The sequence below is a fragment of the Felis catus genome, chromosome F2 (genome assembly GCF_018350175.1).
Source record: "Felis catus isolate Fca126 chromosome F2, F.catus_Fca126_mat1.0, whole genome shotgun sequence".
NCBI classification, from domain to species: Eukaryota; Metazoa; Chordata; class Mammalia; order Carnivora; family Felidae; genus Felis; species Felis catus.
In genome coordinates, this window is record NC_058385.1 from 46,125,681 (window position 1) to 46,149,476 (window position 23,796).

The window sequence follows — 23,796 nt, forward strand, 5'->3', positions numbered from 1 at the left end:
CAGGACTATGGCTCAATTTTTCTTACATTTAAGATAAATTTTCTCTAGTATTGTTATATCACTTCTATAATTTAAAATAGATTTTAAAAAAAAGAAAGGTAGGGGAATTTATGTTCTAGAGCAAGTAAAAGTCAAGATAATCACAAAACTTGAGATGATGACATGTAAATCTTGAGAAATTGAAATCAGACCCAATATAGACATTTTTCTTTTTAAAATGACACAAAAATTAGAGGAAAAATGGAGAATGTAGAGCCTAGAGGAAAGACAATATACTCAAGAAGAGCAAAATTCTGACAATTTTGTGATGCTGCTGGGTTTTTTATAATATACAACCGGATGATGAAAAAGTTGCAAAATCAGACCAGGGGCACCTGGCTGGCTCAGTTGGTTAAGCGTTGGGCTCTTGATTTCAGCTCAGGTCATGATCTCACAGTTCATGAGTTTGAGCCCTGCATCAGGCTCTGTGCTGACAGCGTGGAGCCTGCTTGGGATTCTCTCTCCCCCTCTCTCGCTCTGCCCTTCCCCCACTCACGCACACAGGGACACACTACCTCAAAAGAAATAAACTTTAAAAATAAAAAAAGAGGGGCACCTGAGTGGCTCAGTTTGTTAAGTGTCCGACTTCGGCTCAGATCATGATCTTGCAGTTCATGAGTTTCAGTCTCATGTCAGGTTCTGCTGCCAGCTCAGAGCCCAGAGCCTGCTTCAGATTCTGTGTCTCCCTCTCTCTCTGCCCCTCCCCTGCTCACACTCTGTCTGTCTGTCTGTCTCTCTCTCAAATAAATGAGTATTTAAAAAAAAAGAAAGAAAGAGAAAAAGAAAATCAGACCAAACAAGAACCCATGAGGTATCCTGTACCATCACTCGGGCCTGTTGCTGGAAAGCGAGAGGTGATTGGTGTCTCAGCCTAACGCCCATAATGGATCCAGAGGCCTGGCTGTGCCAAATGGAGGAGAGACCACAAATTCTTTTGGAAAAAGGAAAATAAGACAAAACAACAAACATGCATGCATAGATACATACATACATGCAAAAACTAATCTAGGCAAGAGGGTGCATCTAGTACTGTCTCTTCAAAAGACATCTTCAGTGGCTAGGCTTTAAGAGATTCCACATATCATGGCCCACTCCCACTCTCACCATTACTATTTAACAGAGTACTCAAAGTCTTAGCCTCAGCAATCAGACAACAAAAAGAAAGAAAGGGCACCCAAAGTGGCAAGGAGGAAGTCAAATTTTCACTATTTGCAGACAACATGATACTCTATGTAGAAAACCCAAAAGACCCCACCAAAAAATTTCTAGAATACATGAAATCAGCAAAGTCGCCAGATACAAAATCAACATGCAGAAATCTGTTGCACTTCTACACACCACAAACAAAGCAGCAGAAAGAGAAATCAAGGAATCAATCCTATTTGCAATTGCGCTAAAAATAAGATACCTAGGAATAAACCTAACCAAAGTGATAAAAGATCTACACTCTGAAAACTATAGAACACTTATTAAAGAAATTGAAGAGGACACAAAGAAATGGAAAAGCATTCCACACTCGTGGATTAGAAGAACATTGTTAAAATGTCTATACTACCCAAAACAATCTGCACATTTAATGCAATCCCTATCAAAATACCACCAACATTTTTCATAGAGCTAGAACAAACAATCCTAAAATTTGTATGGAACCAAAAAGGCCTGAATAGCCAAAGCTATTCTGAAAAAGGAAAACAAAATTAGAGACATCATGATTCCAGATTTCAAGCTATATTACAAAGCTGTAGTCATCAAGACAGTATGGTACTGGCACAAAAAGAGACACATAGTTCGGTGGAATAGAATAGAAAACCCAGAAATGGACCCACAACTATATGCTAAACTTACCTTCAACAAAGCAGAAAAGAACATCCAATGGAAAAAGACAGTCTCTTCAACAAAGGAAAATGGGAAAACTGGACAGTGACATGCAGAAGAATGAAACTGGACCACTTTCTTACACCATACACAAAAGTAAATTCAAAATGAATGAAAGACCTAAATGTGAGACAGGAAACCATAAAAATCCTAGAGGAGAACAACATCTTTGACCTTGGCTGGAGCAACTTCTTATTAGACACATTGTCAAAGGCAAGGGAAACAAAAGTAAACATGAACTATTGGGACCTCATCAAGATAAAAAGCTTCTGCACAGCAAAAAACGAAAAACAAAAAACAAAAAACAACAATCAACAAAACAAAAAGGCAGCCTACAGAATGGGAGAAGATACTTGCAGACAATATATCTGATAAAGGGTTAGTATCCAAAATCTATAAAGAACTTATCAAACTCAACACCAAAAAATCCAATTAAGAAATGGGCAGAAGACATGAATAGATACTTTTCGAAAGAATACATCCAGATAGCTAACAGACACATAAAAAGATGCTCAAAATCACTCATTATCAGGGAAATATGAATAAAAACCACAATGAGATACCATCTCACACCTGTCAGGATGGCTAAAATTAACAACACGAGAAACAACAGGTGTTGGCGATGATGCAGAGAAATGGGAATCCTTCTGCACTGTTGGTGCAAAGGCAAATGTGTGCAGCCACTCTGGAGGTTCAAGAAACTAAAAACAGAACTACCCTAAGACCCAGCAATTGCACCACTAAGTATTTACCCAAAGGATACAAAAATACAGATTTGAAGGAGTATGTGTACCCAATGTTTATAGCAGCATTATCAACAATAGCCAAACTCTGGAGAGAGCCCAAATGTCCATTGACTGACGAATGGATAAAGAAGATATGACATACAAATAGACAAATACACACACACACACACACACACACACACACACACACACAAACACACACACACACACACACACACACACACACACAAAATGAAATATTACTCAGCCATCAAAAAAAGAATGTAGGGGCGCCTGGGTGGCTCAGTCGGTTGGGCGTCCGACTTCAGCTCAGGTCACGATCTCACAGTCCGTGAGTTCAAGCCCCGCGTCGGGCTCTGGGCTGATGGCTCAGAGCCTGGAGCCTGTTTCCAATTCTGTGTCTCCCTCTCTCTCTGCCCCTCCCCCATTCATGCTCTGTCTCTCTCTGTCCCAAAAATAAATAAACGTTAAAAAAAATTAAAAAAAAAAAAAAAGAATGTAATCTTGCCATTTAAAATGATGTGGACGGAGCTAAAATGTATTATGCTAAGCAAAGTAAGTCAATCAGAGAAAGACAAATATCATATGATTTCATACATATGTGGAATTTAAGAAACAAAATAGATGAATATGTGGAAGGGAGAGGGGAGAAGAGAGGGAAATAAACCGCAAGAGACTCTTAATGATAAAGAACAAACTATGGTTTGACAGAGGGAGGTGGGTGGGAGATGGACTAGATGGGATATGGTACAAAGGAGGGCGCTTGTTGTGACGAGTACTGGGTGTTGTAGGTAAGTGAAGAATCACTGAATTCCACTCCTGAAGCCAAAATTGCACTAAAATTTAAATTTAAAATAAGTTTTAAAATTTTAATTAAAAGTAACAAATTATGGCCCACACCCTCTAAAATTACTTGTGACATTTTTATATTCCAAAATTTCCCTGGTAAATATGTTAATGAAAAAAGTTTTTGCATTTGTATAATAATGAAAACCCTTTCTTATCTTTCTTTTATTTGAAATTCCTGATTAACTTTATTTGCCAAGCACTGTAAGTGTTTTTATGCATTCCTATCTCACTTTCCCCAACCCCCTTGATACTTAAGTATATCAGTCAATGCTCTGAAAGACTAAAATTCTATTATTTGGCATCCACCTATGTCTTATTTACTATTAATATAAAATTCTAGTTAACCTAGACACAAATTCCACTTTAATATCTGTACAAAAGGATGACAATAATTGCCTAGAGTCAAGAAATACAGGTTTTTTTTGATATTTTGTCTTTATCACCTCTGTTCAAAGCCTGAAACAGTGCCAAATACAATAGCATCAGATTTTGTACAGAATACTTCTTTTCTAGTTTATCCACATTTATTATTTTTATTATTATTTTTGGTACAAAATACTTTTAATGGTTAGAAAAATTCCAGCTTTCAGGGTGCCTGTGTGGCTCAGTTGGTTAAGCATCCAACTTTAGCTCAGGTCATGTTCTCACGGTCTGTGAATTTGAGCCCCACATCAGGCTCTGTGTTGACAGCTCAGAGCCTGGAGCCTGCTTCAGATTCTGTGTCTTCCTCTCTCTCTGCCCCTCCCCAGCTCATGCTCTGTCTCTCTCTGTCTCTCAAAAATGAATACACATTTAAAAATTGTTTTAAAAATTCCAGCTTTCTTATTCACTCATTCATTCACTCTTATTGTTGTACAACTGATGCAGCTTTCTTCAGTAATTTCCAAATATGATTCAAACCCAAATGATTAACTCCATAAAAAGATACAAACTTTACTTTTCATTAATAATTCTGAAAGAGATTATCCTTCATAAAGTTACCTTATAAAATAATCCAGTGATTACAATATTTTGCTTTGATAACATATTCCATAGAACATAAGAATATACTCACTGGAAGGCTTAGGAATTCATTAAAGTAGTCCACAAGGAAATCATCTGTTGCCAAAGAATCTTCCTGAAAAAATATAAAACACAGTATTATGCTTATACTGAGATGTTTTAAAACTTGCCAATATTATTCTTTAATTCTGCTTATCAAAAGATTATAATGTAGATCCTCAGATCTTTTTCAGTCTGTCAACAGCAAGTGCTCACTATAAATAGAACACAGTGCTACAATCTCTGGAGGAAAGAAAGAAGAAAACAGAATGGAGCACACTCTTAAAAGATTTTGTCAGTATGCCTAGCTGGAAAACAGAACACATGAAAAATATAGCACAGCACTTAAATGAAATATAGTACAAAACTCAACACAAGGTAAATTTCCTACAGACGAATTTTTATACACTTATGTATATGATATTTATTTATATTATTATATTAAATATATTTTATTACAATAATGGCAGAATCAATAAAGACAGAACCGTGTTTGAAGTTAAAATGAAATTCAGAATGTAAATTTCTTAAATTGCCTAATGGAAGTGATAAACTAAGTAAAGAAAATATTCTATTGCCTCCTCCCCAGAATGAGACAGCTTTAGTAATCTAACAGTTAGTAATTTGCATGAAGAAACTTTGACAATGCATGTGTTCTAAGCATAAAGATTGTATATATTTTTTCCATAACTATCTCACCCACCAACATAGCCACTTTTAAAACTGGCAAAATTGGAAAGCCCCTGCCAAGAACAAATTTTCTCTTCCAAATAAAACACCTTATTTTATTAGCAATTGTTTCCATTGTGTCAAAAGCATATCATGGCATACTCTGCTATACAGTACATGTGTTTATTTTGTTATTCATAATTATATTTCCACTTTGCAAATCTAACATGAAAGTTGACAATATGACACAATGCTATTATTTCCATATGGCTGATTATTTTCTTCTTATATTGGCCAATTTTTAAAATTTGTTGAAGTATAGTGTTGCAGTGTAAGGAAGATACCCTAGCATATTGACTTGGAAAATAGATTTTGCAGGGTAATTTCTCTAAGTATTTGTAGTACAATTAGTATAGAGTTATAAATAACCACTTACAGAATTTACATCAAGGAACGTACTAAAAATCTGAACTTTAAAACTAAGGATTTAGCTTACTAAAAATCTCAACTGATTAAAACAACAACACACTTAGCATCTCATAAACCATCTATGTTCATAGTGGTACCTCAATAATATATTCTCAAAGTTCTGACTGGTGAAGATTTAACAAAGCAGAGCAAGGCTGGTAGAGGTGATATACAGCTAATAAGCTTTCAAATTTTACCTTTCAAAGTTACTTTAATTTTCTGGACTTTATTTAGTGAACTATCTACTTTCTGCTAAGTCTTAAGAGAAATCAACTGAATTTAATAAATATTTTTAGGATCTCCTAGATGGAGGGCACTGTCCCACAGTAAGGGTGGCCAAATTTTGTACTACTGGGCTCATGATCAAAAATCCTCAGATGGGAAGCATGAGTATTTTAATTAATAACAGTAAGGGAGTACTGTCCCTTACTAATTTTTCTAAAATAGCACCTTATTTTTAAATTTTACCTACCAAACAGAATGTGCATTTCACAGAGTCAGGTGCACCTAAATATTGCTAGAATATGGCCAGTCACATGGCCACAAATTTCTAGATAATCCTCGGACTCATATATTCATTTCCAGTTGCCTCACCCTTCTCAGAGATTGTAACTCAATGAGGTCCAAACTATCTATGATGAAGTAGCTGTTTTGTTTTGTGTGTTCCCTAAGTTTCAGACAAATAACCTATAAAATACAATAAGAATGAATTACTAGAAAATGAAATAAAAGATACGCGTAATACAAAAGCCCAATGGTTTATTACTAAATTCAGTAGATACAAACAGACTCTGTCAACATACCATAAAGTTTTTACATGTTTGCTCTCGACTTCTGAACTCATCTCAACAAGGACTGATGAGAGTTTCCGGCAGCTCTGGTCGACAAACCCTCATCAAGTAGCACTGCCCTACCTAGTGAACAGTTTGCTTCCAGCAACCTCAGGTGCCCTGAAACTGAACCACACTGATAGGGCATTTCTCTGGCGTTCAGTCACATCCTCAGGTTTGCATTTCCAACCATAGAAACTCCAAGTATTCACAAACATCAAAATCTGTATTTCTTTTCTGAAGCTGTATCTTGCTTTCTCCCCATATGAAATATCAGCACTTCTGCTGCTACTAGGGAAGTTCTGCAAGGGAAATAAGCTGGCCTCCAAGTGCCGACTCAGTTCTCCTGTTGCACTTCAATGGGAAGGCCTGCACGTCTCTAAATAAATGAGCGTATCTTCCCACTGAAGCTTCTAGTCCAACATGTTCAGATAGTTTGTCATATCAGTGAGCCAATGAGGATCTTTATGAAACCCTTTACGTATTATTTATCTATCCTTATTTATTAAGGATCTTCATAAACACTTTATTCTCAAAACGCTTCATTTAAAAAAGGCCTTGATCTAAAGAAACTTACTCTTTGTAAGTTTCCACAATCTAGTCACACCGCTGTATTAAAATGAACTAAGTCGCCATGCTTGGGATTAATATATTCCAAATAACCAATAAACTGGTGATGGTTATTAATGGCACAATCAAGAAGAAAACTGAGTTACAATCAATTCCTCCATTACATCATTCCATGAACCTGACTGCAAACTTTGCAGCACAGATTCTCTGCTGAATGATGCAATGGAAGGTAGGAACATTTTTTCAGAATTGAATACACACTTGAAACCTGTTTTTTCATGTATTACAGGTGTGCCATCTGTGAAAGTGAAGTCAGCTTTTCCGTTTTTAGTCCAGACTTCTCAAATTTCTTCCTGAAAGAGGGTTAAGCAAAATAGTTTATATGTGCTGGCTAATTATGGTAGACAAAAAATTTTTTGCTTAAGAATTTATTTTGCTGAGCCCTCAAATCAGATAAACTACAATTAGTTCACCACTCTAAAACAGGCAAGATATACAAAGAAGACCTTGTAAACAAGGAAGATGAAGTAAGATATACATAGACATAAACCATAGTCCACCAAAGAATATGATACATGCCAAAAGAAAATTATAGTATTAAATGTTTCCTCTCAAAAGAAGGAGATATTATCTGGTAGGAGGAATCAGAAGAGACTCAAGTGGAGAAAATGGCATTTGAAGTAACTTCAATTCTATAATTAGAAATACATAAATGAAAAGCAACAATGCGAAGCAGAGAGAGAAATGCATGAGCAAAGCAACGTGGAAATCAAAACACAGTAAAAGTGATCACGGTTAGCTAATGGCAGAAGTAGAAAAATAATCCATGTTTCCAACTTCATTTCAAGCCATTCACACATTACACCAAAGCTATTCATCTAATATCCAATACTGAATCCTATACTGACACACCTTAGATTAGGAATGCTATCATCAGTCAGTGAATAAGACAGACCGTATTTCAAAAATTACAGCCATCACGATGCACCTATTTTTATTGTTTCTTCCTAAATTACATATGATCTTTCTTTTCTCCTTTCCAAACAAGCCAATCACTAGACCAGAGCTTCTCACTAGGGGAAGACAATGGAGTTCAACGGGTCAAATGAAAGTGGACCTCTTCAGCCTTCAAGGCAACCAGGCACAGCCAAGGATGGCTGGGGCTCCCAGGATGGTGACTCAAGGTTGTGAGCAACCTTGTTTGGTACTCCTCATGTCCATCTTCCTCCCCTGGGTAAAGTGATTTATGAGTCACATTCCACACCCACTGCTCCTCTGTAAGACACTGAGCAAAGCCAACGAGTTGCTCAAGCCCCTGGACTTAGATTTATTAGCTATGTGCAGAGCATACACTGTCCCATGGAGCTCCCAGAAGAGTTTGTTTTAGATGTCCAAGAAAACAGCACAAGACAAAGGTGCTGACAGCTTGGAGGAAAGGGGGAAGGGAGATCCTGGAAGGCTACAGATGACAGCTCCAAATCTCTGCCTTCACATATATCAGATATTTCTGTCCACTGGTAACCGATGTATGCTTGTAGTAGTATCCAAGCTAGATATAAGGTGATCAGTCAAAAAACGTATGCATATCCTGCAACACAGACTTTCATCATTACTTTGAAATATTTGATATGAAACATTTTATTGATTTGTTTTTTTATTTTTATTTTTATTTATTTTTGAGAGAGAGAGAGAGAGTGAAAGCAGGGGAGGGGCAGAGAGAGAAGGAGGCACAGAATCCGAAGCAGGCTCCAGGCTCTGAGTTGTTAACACAGAGCCTGACTTGGGGCTTGAACTCACAAACCTGTGAGATCATGACCTGAGCTGAAGTCAGATGCTTAACTGACTGAGCCACCTAGGCACCCCACATTTTATTGATTTCTAAATCTATTTCTTTATCCTAAGAAATATTAACTTTGTGTTTGTCATGAAAAAAAGAACTATTAAATGTTAATCTCAACTCTTGCAATTTTAAATGGTTACAAAAATTGTCTAAAAATTTTTAACTCTTATTGGGTGATACAGTTTTTTACCAATAGAGACTATTCAAGAATTATAAGGGATCACCATTAAAAAGTCTTGATTAGTAATTGCATACAGTCATTTCAACTATAAAACTTGATATTAAAAAGTTACCTACATCCAAAAAGGAAATTAAGAAAATAATTCCATTTACAAAGAATTTACTGAAAAGAAGTTAGAGAAGATATAAGTACATGGAAAGACATACCATGTTCATGAAGTGGAAGCAATATTGTTAAAATGACAATCCACCCAAAGCAATCTACAGATTTAATACAATCTCCACCAAAATCCCAATAACATTATTTTTATTTATTTATTTATTTTTGCATAAATAGAAAAACTCATCCTAGGGGTGGCTGGGTGGCTCAGTCAGTTAAACGTCTGACTCTTGGTTTTGGCTCAGGTCATGATCTCATGGTTTGTAGGTTCAAGCTCCACACTGGACTCTGTGTTGACAGTGTGGAGCCTGCTTGGGATTCTCTCTGTCCCTACCCCCGCCCCTCCCATGTCTCTCTCTCACTCTCTTTCTCTCTGTCTCTCTCAAAATAAGTGGATAAACATTAAAAAAATAATAAAGATTTTAAAAAAGGAAGAAAAACTCATTCTAAAACTCATATGGAATTTCAAGGGACCTTAAATAGCCAAAACCACCTTGAAAAAGAACAAAGTTGGAGGACCCCTATATCCTGATTTCAAAGCTTACTATAAAACTAAAGTAATCAAAACAGTATGGCATAAAGACAGACTTACAGACTACTGGAATAGAATAATGTCCATAAATAAATTCTCTCATACATGATCAAATGATTTTCAACAAGGATACTAAGACCAGTCAGTGAGGAAAGGACATTCTTTTTCAACAAATGGTGCTAAGAAAACTTAATGACGTTGGACCCTGACCTTGACGTTGGACCCTGACCTTATAACCATACACAAAAATTAACTCAAAATGGATGAAAGACCCAAACATAAGAGTTAAAACTACAAAATATTTACAAAAAAATAAGGATAAATCTTCAAGAGCTTGTATTTGCCTGTGGATTCTTAGATATTGCACCAAAAGCATGAGCAACAAAAGAAAAAATAAATTGGGACTTTATAAAAATTTTTTAATTTTATGCATCAAAACCTTCTCTTAAGAAAGTGAAAAAACCTACAGAATGTGAGAAAATGTTTGCAAATCATACACATGATAAGCAAGAAAAAGATAAACAATCCAAATTTTTCATATGGGCAAAGGTCTTGAATAGACATTTCTATAAAGAAGACATTCAGGGGCGCCTGGGTGGCTCAGTCGGTTAAGTGGCCAACTTCAGCTCAGGTCATGATCTCACAGTGTGTGAGTTTGAGCCCTGCATCAGGCTTTGTGCTGACCTCAGAGCCTGGAGCCTGCTTCAGATTCTGTGTCTCCCTCTCTCTCTGCCCCTCGCCTGCTTGCCCTCTGTCTCTGTCTCTCTCTCTCAAAAATAATAAACATTAAAAAAAAAAGAAGACATTCAAATAGTGAAAAAGCATGTGAAAGGATGCTCAACATCAATAGCAATAAAAGAAATGAAAGGCAAAACCACAATGAGATATCACTTCACATCTATTTTTAAAAAAAAAAAGGAAAATAACAAGTATTGGTGAGGATGTGGAGAAATTGGAACTCTTGTACATTACTGGTGGGAATGTGAAATGGTGCACCTGCCGTGGAACACAAAATGGCAGTTCATCAAAAAAGTAAAACATATAATTACCATATGACCCAGCAATTCCCCTTCTGGGTATAGGCCCTAAAGAACTGAAAATCAGGGACCCAAACAGAATTTTCTACACCCATGTTCACAGCAGCATTATTCAAAATAGCCAAAAGGTGGAAATAACTCAAATGCCCATTGACATATGAAAGAATAAACAAAATATGGTAAATACACACATGAAATATTACTCAGCCTTAAAAAGGAATGAAATTCCAGGGCACCTGGCCAGCTCAGTTGTTAAGCATCTGACTTCGGCTCAGGTCATGATCTCACAGTTCATCAGTTAGAGTCCCACATCAGGTAAGTTTGAGCCCTACATCGGGTGAACATGAGACCTGCATCAGGTGAGCTCGAGCCCCACTTCATATAAAACATGAGCCCCAGCTGAGCCCCACTTCTCTCTCTCTCTCTCTCTGCATCTCAAGACATTCTCTTTCTCTCTCTCTCTCTGCTCCTCTCTCACTTGCGCCCTCTCTCTCAAAAAAAAAAAAAAAAAAAAAGGAATGCAATTCTGATACATACAACAACATGGATGACCCCTGAAAATGTTATGCTAAGTAAAACAAGCCAGACACGAAAGGGCAAATACTGTATGATTCCACTTATATGAGGTACCTAGAATAGTCATATCTGTAAAGACAGAAAGTAGAATAATGGTAACCAGGAGTTACGGGAAGGGTAATGGGAAGTTACTGTTTAATGAATACAGAGTTTCAGTTTGGGAAGATGAAAAACTTGTGGATGTGGATAGTGGGGAATACTGTACCACAGTGTGAATGTGCTCGATGCCACTGAATTGTACACTTCAAAATGGCAGGTAAATTAAATTTTATGTTTTACCACAATAAAAGGTATGCACACACCAGAATCACTCAACAACATGGATGAATCTTAGTAACATTATGCTGAGCTAAAGACTTGCACAAAAGAAAACTAACTGTATGATTCTATTTATAGGAAGTTAAATCTAAGTAAAATCTATAATCTATGCTACTAACCTATGGTGAAACATAGGACAGTAGTTGTCTTAGGGGAGTGGAGGCAAAAGAAATTAGGAAGAGGCTTGAAGAGACTTTCTAAGATTATAGAAATGTTCTATATATTAATGAATGTTTGGATTACATCGTTGGATACACTTGTCAAAATTCATCAAATGGTACCCTTAAAAAAATTTTTTTTAAAAACCTTTTTTACATTTATTTATTTTTGAGAGAGCACAGGCAGGGGATGGGCAGAGAGAGAAGGAGACATGAATCCAAAGCAGGCTCCAGGCTCCGAGGTCCACACAGAGCCCAACACAGGGCTTGAACTCACAAACCGCAAGATCATGACCTGAGCCGAAGTTGGCCGCTCAACCGACTGAGCCACCCAGGCACCCCCCCCCTTAAAATTTTTTCTATTTCATTGTGCGTAAATTTTACATCAACAAAAGAACCCCACAAACTAATACAAAACAGTAGTTTATGATATTCATGCTTAGAAATTCCTGCTTTGAAATGCTTAGGGTTGATATGTATCATGTGGATACCTGCAACTTACTTTGAAACATATTTTAAAAGTGGATTGATGGATAGATGGCATGGTGGACAGGACAGAAACACATAAAACCAAATGTAGCAAAACGTTAATAACTGTGAAATCTTAGTGGTGAGTATAGAGGTGTTCACTATACAAGTCTTGCAACTTTCTCATATGTTTAAAGTTTTTCATAATAAAATGGAGGGGGGACTTACGTACAAGGAAACAATATCAAGGTTCTTGGCACCTTATGGATGATCAGCCTTCTTAGCCTCCTGTGTACTAAATGACAGATCCCAAATCACTATCACCACCTCTAGAATAAGCCCCTGGACATGTGATCATCTTCTGACCACTACCCTGGGATCCCATCCACTAAGGGTCAGACCTAGGACCTCTGCTTCACCCTGCTGTCCATAACATGCCAAACCTTATCTTCCCTACCCCTCCTTACCCACACCATACTATGAATCAGTCTTTCTAATCACATTTCAATTAATATAAGAGATCTACCTGCCCCCCAACGCCCAACCCTTTTCTATCACAAAAAGAGTTTATAATGAATGCAATTTGGCTACTGCCCAGCTGTCCAGCTTCAACTCATACCACCATGCTTCAGTCATAGCAATTTTTTTTACAGTTCTACACCTTTGCACATGCTGATTATTCTACCTAGAAAAAAAAAAATTTTTTTTGCCTTATTCTCCTGCCTACCCTTTTTCTTCCCCAAAGTCTAGAGTAGTGGTCACCTATTTTCCCCTATCACAACCTTTAACACATCACACTAAAATTGTCTGTTTACACGTCCCACCCACTGGATTGTGAACTTCTGGAAGAAAAGGTTCTTTTTTATTCACTTTTTCGATTCCCAATGCTTTTAGATAATAGATAATTACAACATTTTTGTTGAATGAATGCTTGAATGATTACATTAAGGATATGAAAGCTGAAAAGACTGGTAGCCTAATAAAGACTCTAGTAAAACAGTATCACTAAAATAAAAAGGAGAGATATTACAAAAAGAGGAAAAGAGTCAGATAAGGAGAACACAAGGAGAAATACACTCCACAAGGTGGCTTGTTGAAAGTGCACCCTGCTTACCATCAAAGCACTTGGGGAAATTTAAGAACTCGTGGTGTATTTCTCAGACCCATCTGGTTCACAACATTGTACTGTATTATGAATGTAGTGTATGAAGGAGGCAGAAAATAAGGGTGTCTCACGCAATAAAGACCAGAAGTATGGACCCTCCTCCTTTCATTCCTAAGAGTTACCATCACAAATTTCAATCAGCATCTACCCAGCAACAGATTTCTGTTCTCACTCTCTCTACTGGAAGAAATTCTCAAAGATCTGGGGAAGATAAAGGAAGCTCTCAATTCCCTTTTATCCAATTTCATCTCTAATCATACCTACTTGGCTTCAGTCAGTTCATTTGGCCAAATACCCTAAGGCTTTCTCCCTGTACAAAGGTCCTTACAACCTGATATTCTAATTTAAAAGAGAGAACCTCGGGGTGCCTAGGTGGCTCAGTGGGTTAAGTGTCTGACTCTTGATTTCAGCTCAGGCCATGATCTCACAGTCCATCAGCCGAAGCCCTGCATTGGGCTTCATGCTGTCAGCCTGGGATTCTCTCTCTCCCTCTCTCTCTGTCCCTCCCCTGCTTGTGCTCTCTCAAAAATAAATAATTTTTAAAAAATGTATCACCTCTTCTCCCATCCCACACCTTACCCATGGGTAAAAAGTTTCCCTAAGTCCTAATGCACTTTTGATTCAAACCTCAAAATTCACACTGAAACATAAACTGCTTATCCTCTTACTGTTTCACATTAAAGGTCATCTCTCCAATCAGAAACTATACCACTTTTGAGAATACTAGTGGACAATGTGTGTCCCCAGTAGTGCCTAATAAAGCTGTAAGTGCAAGGAGTTGCTTAACAATATGCTTGGTCACTAACTTATTGGTGGAACTTCTAATGCAGTTTCTGCAGTTCCACAAAGCATCAGAAATTCGATTCCAACCAGAGAACTGGACTCCATTGAGATGGAAGAATTCCAAACAGACTAACACTTTCCAAAGGACCTGCAGGACCTGTTTCCAAATGACTTCTTGGAAACACTTGTGGTGCACGCTCTTAAGAAGAGAGAGGGAACCGAGGGAAAGGAATGGTGCCTATGTCTACCTGCTCCTGCCCTCCACCATTTCCATATAATGCCACCTCTGTGTGGACTTTAATTTCACTCAACCTATACAGACAGCATAATATGAAGCTGAACGAGCAAAAGATTAGCTAAAAATGAATATCCTTCTGAATAAGTTAAATACCGTAAATGCTGCTTGAAGGTACAGTCCCTCTTGTTTTGATGGTAAAAATAAAGGGATCTGCTTTTTTTTTTTTTTTTAATGGCATCTGCTTTTAAAGTTAATGAAACTGTGGGCTTTATATATCAGAAAATCTTAAAAAAAAAAGAAATCATTGAACTACAAATTTTTTACTCTACAAAGACTGTTTTCAGTCGTGACATGCCCGCCTGCATAGTTTCAAACAGTTTTGGGGGCACAAGAAAAAAATATGATTATTTTGGATTTAAGAGTCAAATAATTAAGTCTTTAATATGAATTTATTTTCTATTTTAAAGCTAAAAATAATTTAGGAGTCACTCTCACTTTAAACTTTCCTCAATGTATACCTAACACATAATCAAATCCCAATGTAACATAAAGCAGTCTGAACTCTACTTTTCTTGCTATGACAGATTTATATTTCAGTTTTTAGGGAATATAAAAACGAGAGAGGTTTGGATTAAGGGAAGGGATGAAAAGAAACATTCACTTTATCACTTTCATTATTTGAAGTATTTATAACAATATTCATACATTGCTTAGTTAAAAATATACTCCCAGCGGAACTAAGGAGAAAATATAGTGTATTAAATTTCTTGTGTATATATTTTCCCTAACAGAAGTACCAAAAATCAAACAAATACAAAGTTAACAAAAATACTAAAGTAGAAAAATGCCACCAGAGAGGTGTTTAAGAAATATAGAATATAGGGGCTAGTGGGTGGCTCAGTCGGTTAAGCATCTGACTCTTGATTTTTGGCTCAGGTCATGATCTCATGGTTTTGTGAATCGGAGTCCCGTGTTGGGCTCTGCACTGACAGTGTGGAGACTGCTTGGGATTCTCTCTCTCCCTCTCTCTCTCAAAATAAATAAACATAAAAAAAGAATTATAGAATATATATTAAATGAAACTTTTCAAAAAAAAAAGTGAAGTATAGCATAACGTATAAAGAACCTGAATCACTATGTCGTACACCTGAGACTAATATGACATCGTGTGTCAACTACACTCTAAAAAGTTTTTAAGGAAAAAAATAATAAAATTAAATTAAAATAAGTGAAACAAATCACACTAATTATCATGTATGAAGATATCCACCAACCAAAATTTATTAATCACCTAATAGTATATTCTGGACATCGTACTACACACTCTAGGGAACGTGAAGATGTACTGAGACATAGTACCAGCCCTGTAATAGTTGCCAGTTCTATTACGAAATTGCAAATTTTACATATGAATGTCAGGCAATGTGTCCCTGACCACAAATGATTTATCCTAACAGAGTTATTCTGTCCTTTGAGGCTGAAGATCTCATGTAAGAGTTAACGTATTTTACAGATGTCCACAACAGCACTGTACTTTTTACAGCACTGACGGAGAAAATACAGTACGAAAAAAGTTCCTGTGAATATAGGAGCACTTTATAGTAGTATAGACTCTGTTGTCAATAATGGAAAAACGAGGGGCACCTGGGTGGCTCAGTCGGTTAAGCGTCCGACTTCAGCTCAGGTCACGATCTCAAGGTGTGTGAGTTCGAGCCCCGCGTCGGGCTCTGTGCTGATGGCTCAGAGCCTGGAGCCTGCTTCCCAGTCTGTGTCTCCTGCTCTCTCTCTGCTCCTCCCCTGCTCATGCTCTGTCTCTCTCTGCCTCAAAAATAAATAAAAACATTAAAAAAAATTTTTTTAAATAATGGAAAAACGAAATAACACTCTTTATGATACAAGTTTATTTCTCTCATATAATCAAAAGCAGTTCAGGACTGGCCTTCTCAAACAGCAGGTGCTCAGGTCCCTATGATCGTATGATGGAGGATCTGCTGTCCTCCGGACACCACTTCGAACTCATGATCCCAGCTGACTGCTTCAGCTCCAGCATCACATCCTCATTCCAGCCAGCAGGAAAGAAGAAAAACGGCATGTTCTCTCCTTTTACATTATGTGAGTGTTAGAGTCAGAGTGACTCAGATTCTAACCATGGCTTGACCAGGTACTAGCTGTGTGACCTATTTAGGGGTGAGTTATTTAATCTCTATAAACCTCAGCTTTCCAGAATTAGGACCCGACACTTCTGCTTACATTCCATTGACCACAATTTGGTTACATAACCACATTTAGCTGTAAGGAACACTAGAAAATGTAGTCTAAAATGGAGAGCAGTGTATCTCTTATATACTGTGGAAGAAGGTAGAATCGATTTAGGGGACCTAGAGAGCTCTGCCACATTATCTTTCTATAAATAATAATGAGAAAAAAATATTTTAATATTTTTAAAATTAATAATTTAAAATAATAAAAGAAAAAATATTTTCACACTTTTGAAAAAACAGAGGTAAATGCATGTACAAGGTGTGAATTATTTCACCTACAGATAATGCTTGGTGAGCACATGAATTTGGGGAGCTGGTCACAAACTGGTCCCTACCACGAGCTGCACAGAGTTCAAAGGCAGTCCAAATGATCTGAGGTTGGACAGGTTTCACAGAGGAGATGAACTGAACCCTGAAGGGTGTGCAAGACTGGGAAAGAGAGGGGGAGGGTAACCAAGACAGAACTCCGCAGCAAAGGCAAGAAGGGCAGTTTGGCCGGGGCAGAAGGTATGTGGACGTACTCTATAATCCCCCAAACAGTATGACATTATCTACCACACAGAAAGTAGTGGGAAGGAAGGTTTAAAAAGGCTGAAAAGTTATACAGGGACACATTGCCTGACATTCACATGTAATATAGAAAATACTGTGAGTGCCAAAGGGAGGTGTTTGACATTCTGGCTCTGCCAGTTATTAGATGTGTGGCCTCAGGCCAAGTTGGTGAGCACTGTGGACTTGAACTTCCTCGCCTGTGAAATGTGGGTGATAATAACCACCCAATGGAGTTGTTTTGAGGTTAAATACTATGTAGTCAGCATTCAATAAACAGTAGGATTCATAAAAGAGCTGAGTCATTAAGTAATACGGTAATTTTTTTAGAGTTCATAACACTCTTTCAGCCAGGGTAGGAGGGATGGGAGAAGGAAAATGTAAAGGTAGACAGAGCAAAGAAATATCATCCAGCACAGTCAATGCTCAGGAGTTTGCACTTCAAGCTTCAGGCCAAGAAAAATTGGAGTCGACAGAAGGACTATTGGAGGCAGTGATATCAGTTAGGACAACTGCCAAAGTCCAGGCCCAGGGATAAGGGCCTGAAATAAGACAGTAGCCGTGAGGATGGAGAAAAATATCTGGCTATGAAAGGAACTTGGTAAATGATTGCAGGCAGGAGGTGAAGAAAGGGGAAGAAAGGTTCTGGCTTGGATGACTGAATGGCCAGTGGTACCATTCACCAAAACAAGAAAAAGAGGAAGAAAAACAGCATGGGGCGCAGGGGAGCAGAGAGGTAAGTTCACCTGACCACACTCTTGAAAAACAGAGGTAAAGGGGCGCCTGGGTGGCTCAGTCGGTTAAGCAACTGACTTCGGCTCAGGTCATGATCTCATGGTTCGTGGGTTCAAGCCCCGCATCAGGCTCTGTGATGACAGCTCAGAGCCAGGAGCCTGCTTCGGATTCTGTGTCTCCCTCTCTCTGCCCCTCCCCCACTTGGTGTGTGCGCTCTCTCTCTCTCTCTCTCCCCCTCTCAAAAATAAATAAAATGTAAAAAAAAGAAAAGAAAAAAAAAACAGAGGTAAATATGTGTGGAATGTGACTGTGGAGGTGAAACAGGGACATCCAGATGATGAAGGTGCCTGATGACCCAACAGATATTGAGTTCTGGAATCAGAAATGGTGCCTAGGCTGGAGATGTATAGATCTGGAAGCCCGGTGAAATAAGGGTGGCTAAAACTATAGAAGAAGAAGAGGTCCTCCAGAGAGAGAGCCTGTGGATCAGAATCCCGAAGGTCAATGCTTTCGTGGGCAAAGAAAGAGAAGCCAGAAATGGGAACATCGACATGACAGATGGGACAACCGGGAGATGGTGGTAGCACAGACACCAAGAGAAAAAAAGGGTAGCTAATAAAGCTTTCTCTTAAAAGTTCCCAAATGGCTGCAAAGACCTGAAAAGGTCAGCAGCCTGCTCAAATGGTTAAGTGCAATGCTGCTGAGTGCCCCTCAGAGACTTGATGTTGGAATTGTATGGAAAAGATTGGCTCCAGGGGCGCCTGGGTGACTCAGTCAATTAAGCATCAGACTCTTGATTTCAGCTCAGGTCATGATCTCACAGTCCATGAGTTGAAGCCCGCGTCAGGCTCCGTGCTGACAGCGCAGAGCCTGCTTGGGATTCTCTCTCTCCCTCTCTCTCTCTGCCCCTCCCTGGCTCTATCAAAATAAATAAATAAACTTAAAAAAAAAGAATATGAAAAAATGCCCAAAAAATAAAAGAAAGAAGGAAAGAAAGAAAGAAAGAAAGAAAGAAAGAAAGAAAGAAAGAAAGAAAGAAAGATTGATTGGCTCGAGAAATGCTGACCTCCTGCTGGAATGTAGAATAGTTCTGGAAGCAGCTTAAAGAAATCTGCTACAACACAGGGTTACGCCAAGGCAACGAGAAGATGGGTGGAGTTGCTGACATGCTTTTTGTGCCTCTATCCTGATGTCTGTCTGTCTGTCTCTCTCCGAAGTGGCCCAACGGTGTGGAAGGGTGAAAATGGAAGGTGCTAGCAGATATAGCCTAAGCCCTAAGCTTAGCCTAAGACTTATCTTCAGCATCTAGCACTGCATGGTGGATATAGAAGCACCGGTGTCTGTTGAATAAAAAGCCAAACGCAAATAAGATACTTGTCCAAGAAGAGAAATAAGTACCGGAGGACATAAGCAAATAACATCGAGAAATGGTGAAGAGAAGGAAAAATTTTTCTCTGCCCTCATGGTCTTCCAGCTAGACTGAGAATTAAATTTACATGGGACAGATTAACAGAAGATCAGATTCAACAGTGTACATATGGGGAATTCACCAAGACGTGGAAATTCCAAAGACAGGCAGAATGAGGCATATAGGTCATTCTGAACTAAGAAGGGGGCACGGGTCTGGGACTTCAAAGGGAAAAAATGTAATTCACAGGAAAATGAAAAGGAGTAAATGTTTGGTAAACAAATGTGTCCTGGGGACACTTGGAAACCATGGGACGTAGAGGACTTTGATCAAACAGGCCTTGCTAGGTTCCTCCCTGTCTACCACACCTTGTTCATATCATAACGTAGTTCCTTGTGGTGATGGTTCCCTTCCTGGTGCAGGTCCTCTACCTAAATTCTTTTTAGGCTGTTGTGGGAGAGGTTAGGAGCTTTTCTTGAATCTGCTGGGTTTCAACTACTTTTTAACCCAAAATAATCTTCATGCCAAAGTGACCCATCTTGGAGCAGCCTATCCTTGGCCCCGTCAGTGGTTACAGCTGTTGGAATCAAACTCAGACCTTAGTGGGAAACAGGCACTGCTACCTCCTCTCTCTGTTTACCTTTGGGCAAGTTCCTTAAATACACAACAGGAATTACAATAGAACCCATCCTAGATATAGCACTCACCTAAATGACAAAGTAAATAATGTACTACTTAGCAAAGTACTTGTTACTACTCACCAGAAGTCTGACCTGAAAACATTTAGTACATTTTTATTTGTTTTTAAGTTTATTTATTTTGAGAGAGACAGACACAGCACAAGTGCGGGAGGGGTAGAGAGAGGAGAGAGTAAGAATCCCAAGCAGGCTCCGTGTTGCCACAACAGAGTCTGATGTGGGGCTTGAACCCATGAAGCCGTGAGATCATGACCCAAGTCGAATCCAAGAGTCCCACGCTTAACCACCTGAGCCACCCAGGCTCACCCATTTAGTACATTTTTAAAGTAATTATAACTATAAACCGACCACTTGTTTTCAATCAATCAACTGCACAACCACATTACCGTAAAACCACAGAGATAAAACGTTCCTCTCACAGAGTCATTAAAGAGTTTAGAGAAATAAAATGAAGTCATTTATGTAAAAGAACTTTAACAATAAATAGCACCCACCATAAAAATCAATTGGCCTCTTTTTAAAAAATGTACCTGTTAAAGAATGTAAAAAGGTCTTGTACTCAGCACCATTGTTGCCGAACCAAAGCTTCTATTACATTCATCTGGCAAAAAGGAGAAAAGAAAACCTACAGCTTTTTTCTACAATCTATGATTTGCTCTTTTTAAAGAGCCACGGGGGGAGGGGGAGATAGCCCTCTAAATGGTACTTACAAATTCTTCTTCTGTAATATCTGGTGGCTCTGAAACAAGATAAAATATGGCATTATCTCACTCAAATCTGATTTCCTTTTAAAGTAAATGAAATAATTTGAGACGGCACCTAGGCCTGCTTTCTACGTGGGCAAGCTCAGTAAAATGTTGGCCCTCTGTTCATTCTTTGCACATGGATTGAATTTTAAGTTGGAATTCAAGGTGGAAGTGGGGAGGAAAGGCCTCTGGAATCCAGCTTGGTCACTAATTCACTGTGACCCTGGAGTTAACCTTGTAGGCTTCCATTATTCCAGCTGCAAAACGGAGAATTAAGGAAGACAAAATAAGACGGTGCGAACGAGGCGATGCAAACGGGGGTCGGGGCTAGAGGGGGGGGGGTGAGGAAGTTCGTAATAAAACGCCATGAGAGGCGCAGTGGAGCCAGGTTTTCTAACGCGCGGACGGTGGGGGGCGCCCGGGCGAGGGGAGGTCAAGTCCGGAGGCGGGTGTGTGGTCCCCGCCGCCGCACCTACCCGCGGTGAGCCGCTTCTCGGGCATGCCGCCGCCGTTGCCCGCGCCCGGCGCCCGCGCGGGGCCCTCAGGGCGCCACCGCCGGGCAGCGCCCGTCTCTCCCCGGGAGAGGGAGCCGGACGGGAGCGCACGCCGACGCAGAGCGGACGCCGACGCAGAGCGGCGCGCGTGGCCCCCGCCGCGGCTGAGTTGCTATGGAGCTGAGACAATGCGGGCCGCCGCGGCCCGTCCTCCTCCGGGGCAGGGGGCGGGCGCCGCCGCCAGGGGCTGGGGTACCCCGCGCAGGGTCCCAACTCGCCGGGCCTCGTTCCTGTGGGGACCGCGACTCGGGCCTGGTCCCTCGAGCAAAATCCCGGCCGCCCCGTCCAGGAAATGTGGTGTCTCCTAGTGAGAAAGGACCCGCGGGCGAGTGGGGGCGGGAGAGCGGCCCTGATGGGCTGGTCCTGAGAAAAGGAGGCAAAAAGGGGAGTCGGGCCCCAGGAGTTTTCTTGACACTGAAGGAGGGCAGAGCCACACACGGCACCGGAGTTCTCCCTCGCTGTGAAAATGCACATATTCGTGCGCTTTGGGAACCAGATCTGCCCCACATTTTTTGCTCCAGTCGGTTAGGACTGCTGCGTTTTCAAGATTATCATCTAAGCTTTAAAAATTACCCGAGGAGGCTGTGACGAAAGGACAATAAATTGAGTATGCCCATAGTGTGTATTCCAGAGAGTTTAAAAGTGAAATTCGAAAAAAAGAAAAACGGTACTTCTAATTAGGATTAGGAGGAGGAGGGGGAGGAGATTTTTAGAAAAGTCACGTCAACTCACATTTCCCAACCAACCAGATTTCCACCTCAGGCTCCCTCTGAGCCTAAGAACCCTAAATCCAATTCCTTGCTGTACATTACTCAGTGGTAGCTTTTCCTTGGATGCTTCCTAATCAACATATCCAAAAGGATATGTACATTTTCCATATTATTATCTTTGAATTTCATCTTTCTAGGTAAATCCCGTGTTCAGTAAGTGGTACCTTCATCTTCCAAGGGACTCAAGCCAGAAACCCCATACTAAGCCAAGTCTACATTGAAGCATTTCTGGAATCCGGAGTCTTCTCTCCACTCCCATGAACAACAATTGCCTTAGCACAGGCCCCCGTTTGGAGTGTTGTAAAAACTTCCTAACTTGTCCCTTGTCCACTGTTTGCTTCCAGTGGAGTTCCCCTTAAATCCCTTCCCCATGCTGAAAGCCAAGCAATCTAAATGCAAATATGACCTATTTAAACCTTCAGTGGCTCCACATTTGCCTCCTAAGGCAGTATGGAGGACATCCAAAGCCTGCCAGGGTCCTGCAAGTATGCGAATGCTTAAGCAAGCAAGGACTCAGACAATGGATGCTTGTAGAACAAGGAACTGTAACACCTGCCTAGCTATATTTATTCCCTTGTCAGTAGTACATAGGCAAAGAGAAAAAACTGTAAACCACTACTTTGACCAACCAAAATCAGAGGGCCAAATGAAGTCAAGGGTGAATAAGTAAATAGAAAGGTAAAGGGAGGTGTGAGGCAAAAAATCATGGGTTTTGTCAGCCCTTGCAAGGACCCCAGCTTTGATTCTGTCAAAATGCAAACCATAGAAGTTTTAGGCAGAGAAGTATCATGATCGCATTTTTATGTAAAAGGATCACGCTGGGTGCTGTATAGAGAACGTACCTGAGCACAGGTAGAAGCGGACAGGGGCTGATGGTGGCTCAACCCAGGGTGGTAGCAGTAACAGGTTTGAGAACTCAGATTCTGCATGTATTTTAAAGGTAGAGCCAAGCGGATTTCTTGACAAGTGGACTGTGGGAATGAAACAAAGGAAGTAGTTGAGAGTAACTCCAAGGAATCTGGCAGGAACAAACAGAAGGATAGAGGTGCCATCACTGGAGATGACGAAAGCTGTGAGTGGACCACGTTGTGAGGGAGAGTTTAAGAAGTCTATGAGTCATCCAAGTGAAGATTTTGAACTTGCACTTGATATAGAAGCCCGGAATGTAGGAGATGTGAGTTTGAGAGCTGACATATAAATAGGCTTTTTAGGCATTTGCCTGCGCTGTTTTTGCTGCTAGGGAAGCCCTTTGGCCTTTTTCAAGCAAAAATTTTTCATTCTCCAATAGTGAGCTTGAGTGTCATCTTCTGCAATGTACCTTCCCATGAATTCCTTTCACTGGCCTCTCCTATTGTTCCTGTATCCTTGGTAAAAAAAAAAAAAAAAAAAAAAAACAAAAAACCTCGTATCTCAAAAACATACTAATACTAAAATAATCTGTACAGAGAGGTGCACCCTCCACCTTCAGTGCCACCTAGCAGACAGTAAATTCCTGGGGATTGAAAGAGATACATCTTATTTCACCCCCAATCC

At 39.7% G+C, this 23,796-nt stretch overlaps 1 protein-coding gene across 5 annotated transcripts in view; it reads right to left on the reverse strand.

The window, feature by feature from the left end:
- Positions 1-21,599, reverse strand: part of RGS22 (regulator of G protein signaling 22) — a 134,211-nt gene extending 112,612 nt beyond the window's left edge. For 2 of the 5 annotated variants that reach the window (XM_019822944.3, XM_019822945.3), the window contains exons 1-3: positions 21,416-21,541; positions 20,904-20,932; positions 4,564-4,626 (exon numbers count right to left, since the gene is read on the reverse strand). In XM_019822944.3, coding sequence (XP_019678503.2) covers positions 4,564-4,626; positions 20,904-20,932; positions 21,416-21,440 — 117 coding nt within the window. In that variant the 5' untranslated portion in view covers positions 21,441-21,541. Of the gene's footprint in view, positions 1-4,563; positions 4,627-16,186; positions 16,228-20,723; positions 20,795-20,903; positions 20,933-21,415 lie in introns of those variants that run through there. The other 3 variants (XM_011291412.4, XM_045050216.1, XM_045050217.1) reach the window with 3 other exon arrangements.
- Between the last annotated feature and the right edge of the window lie 2,197 nt (positions 21,600-23,796).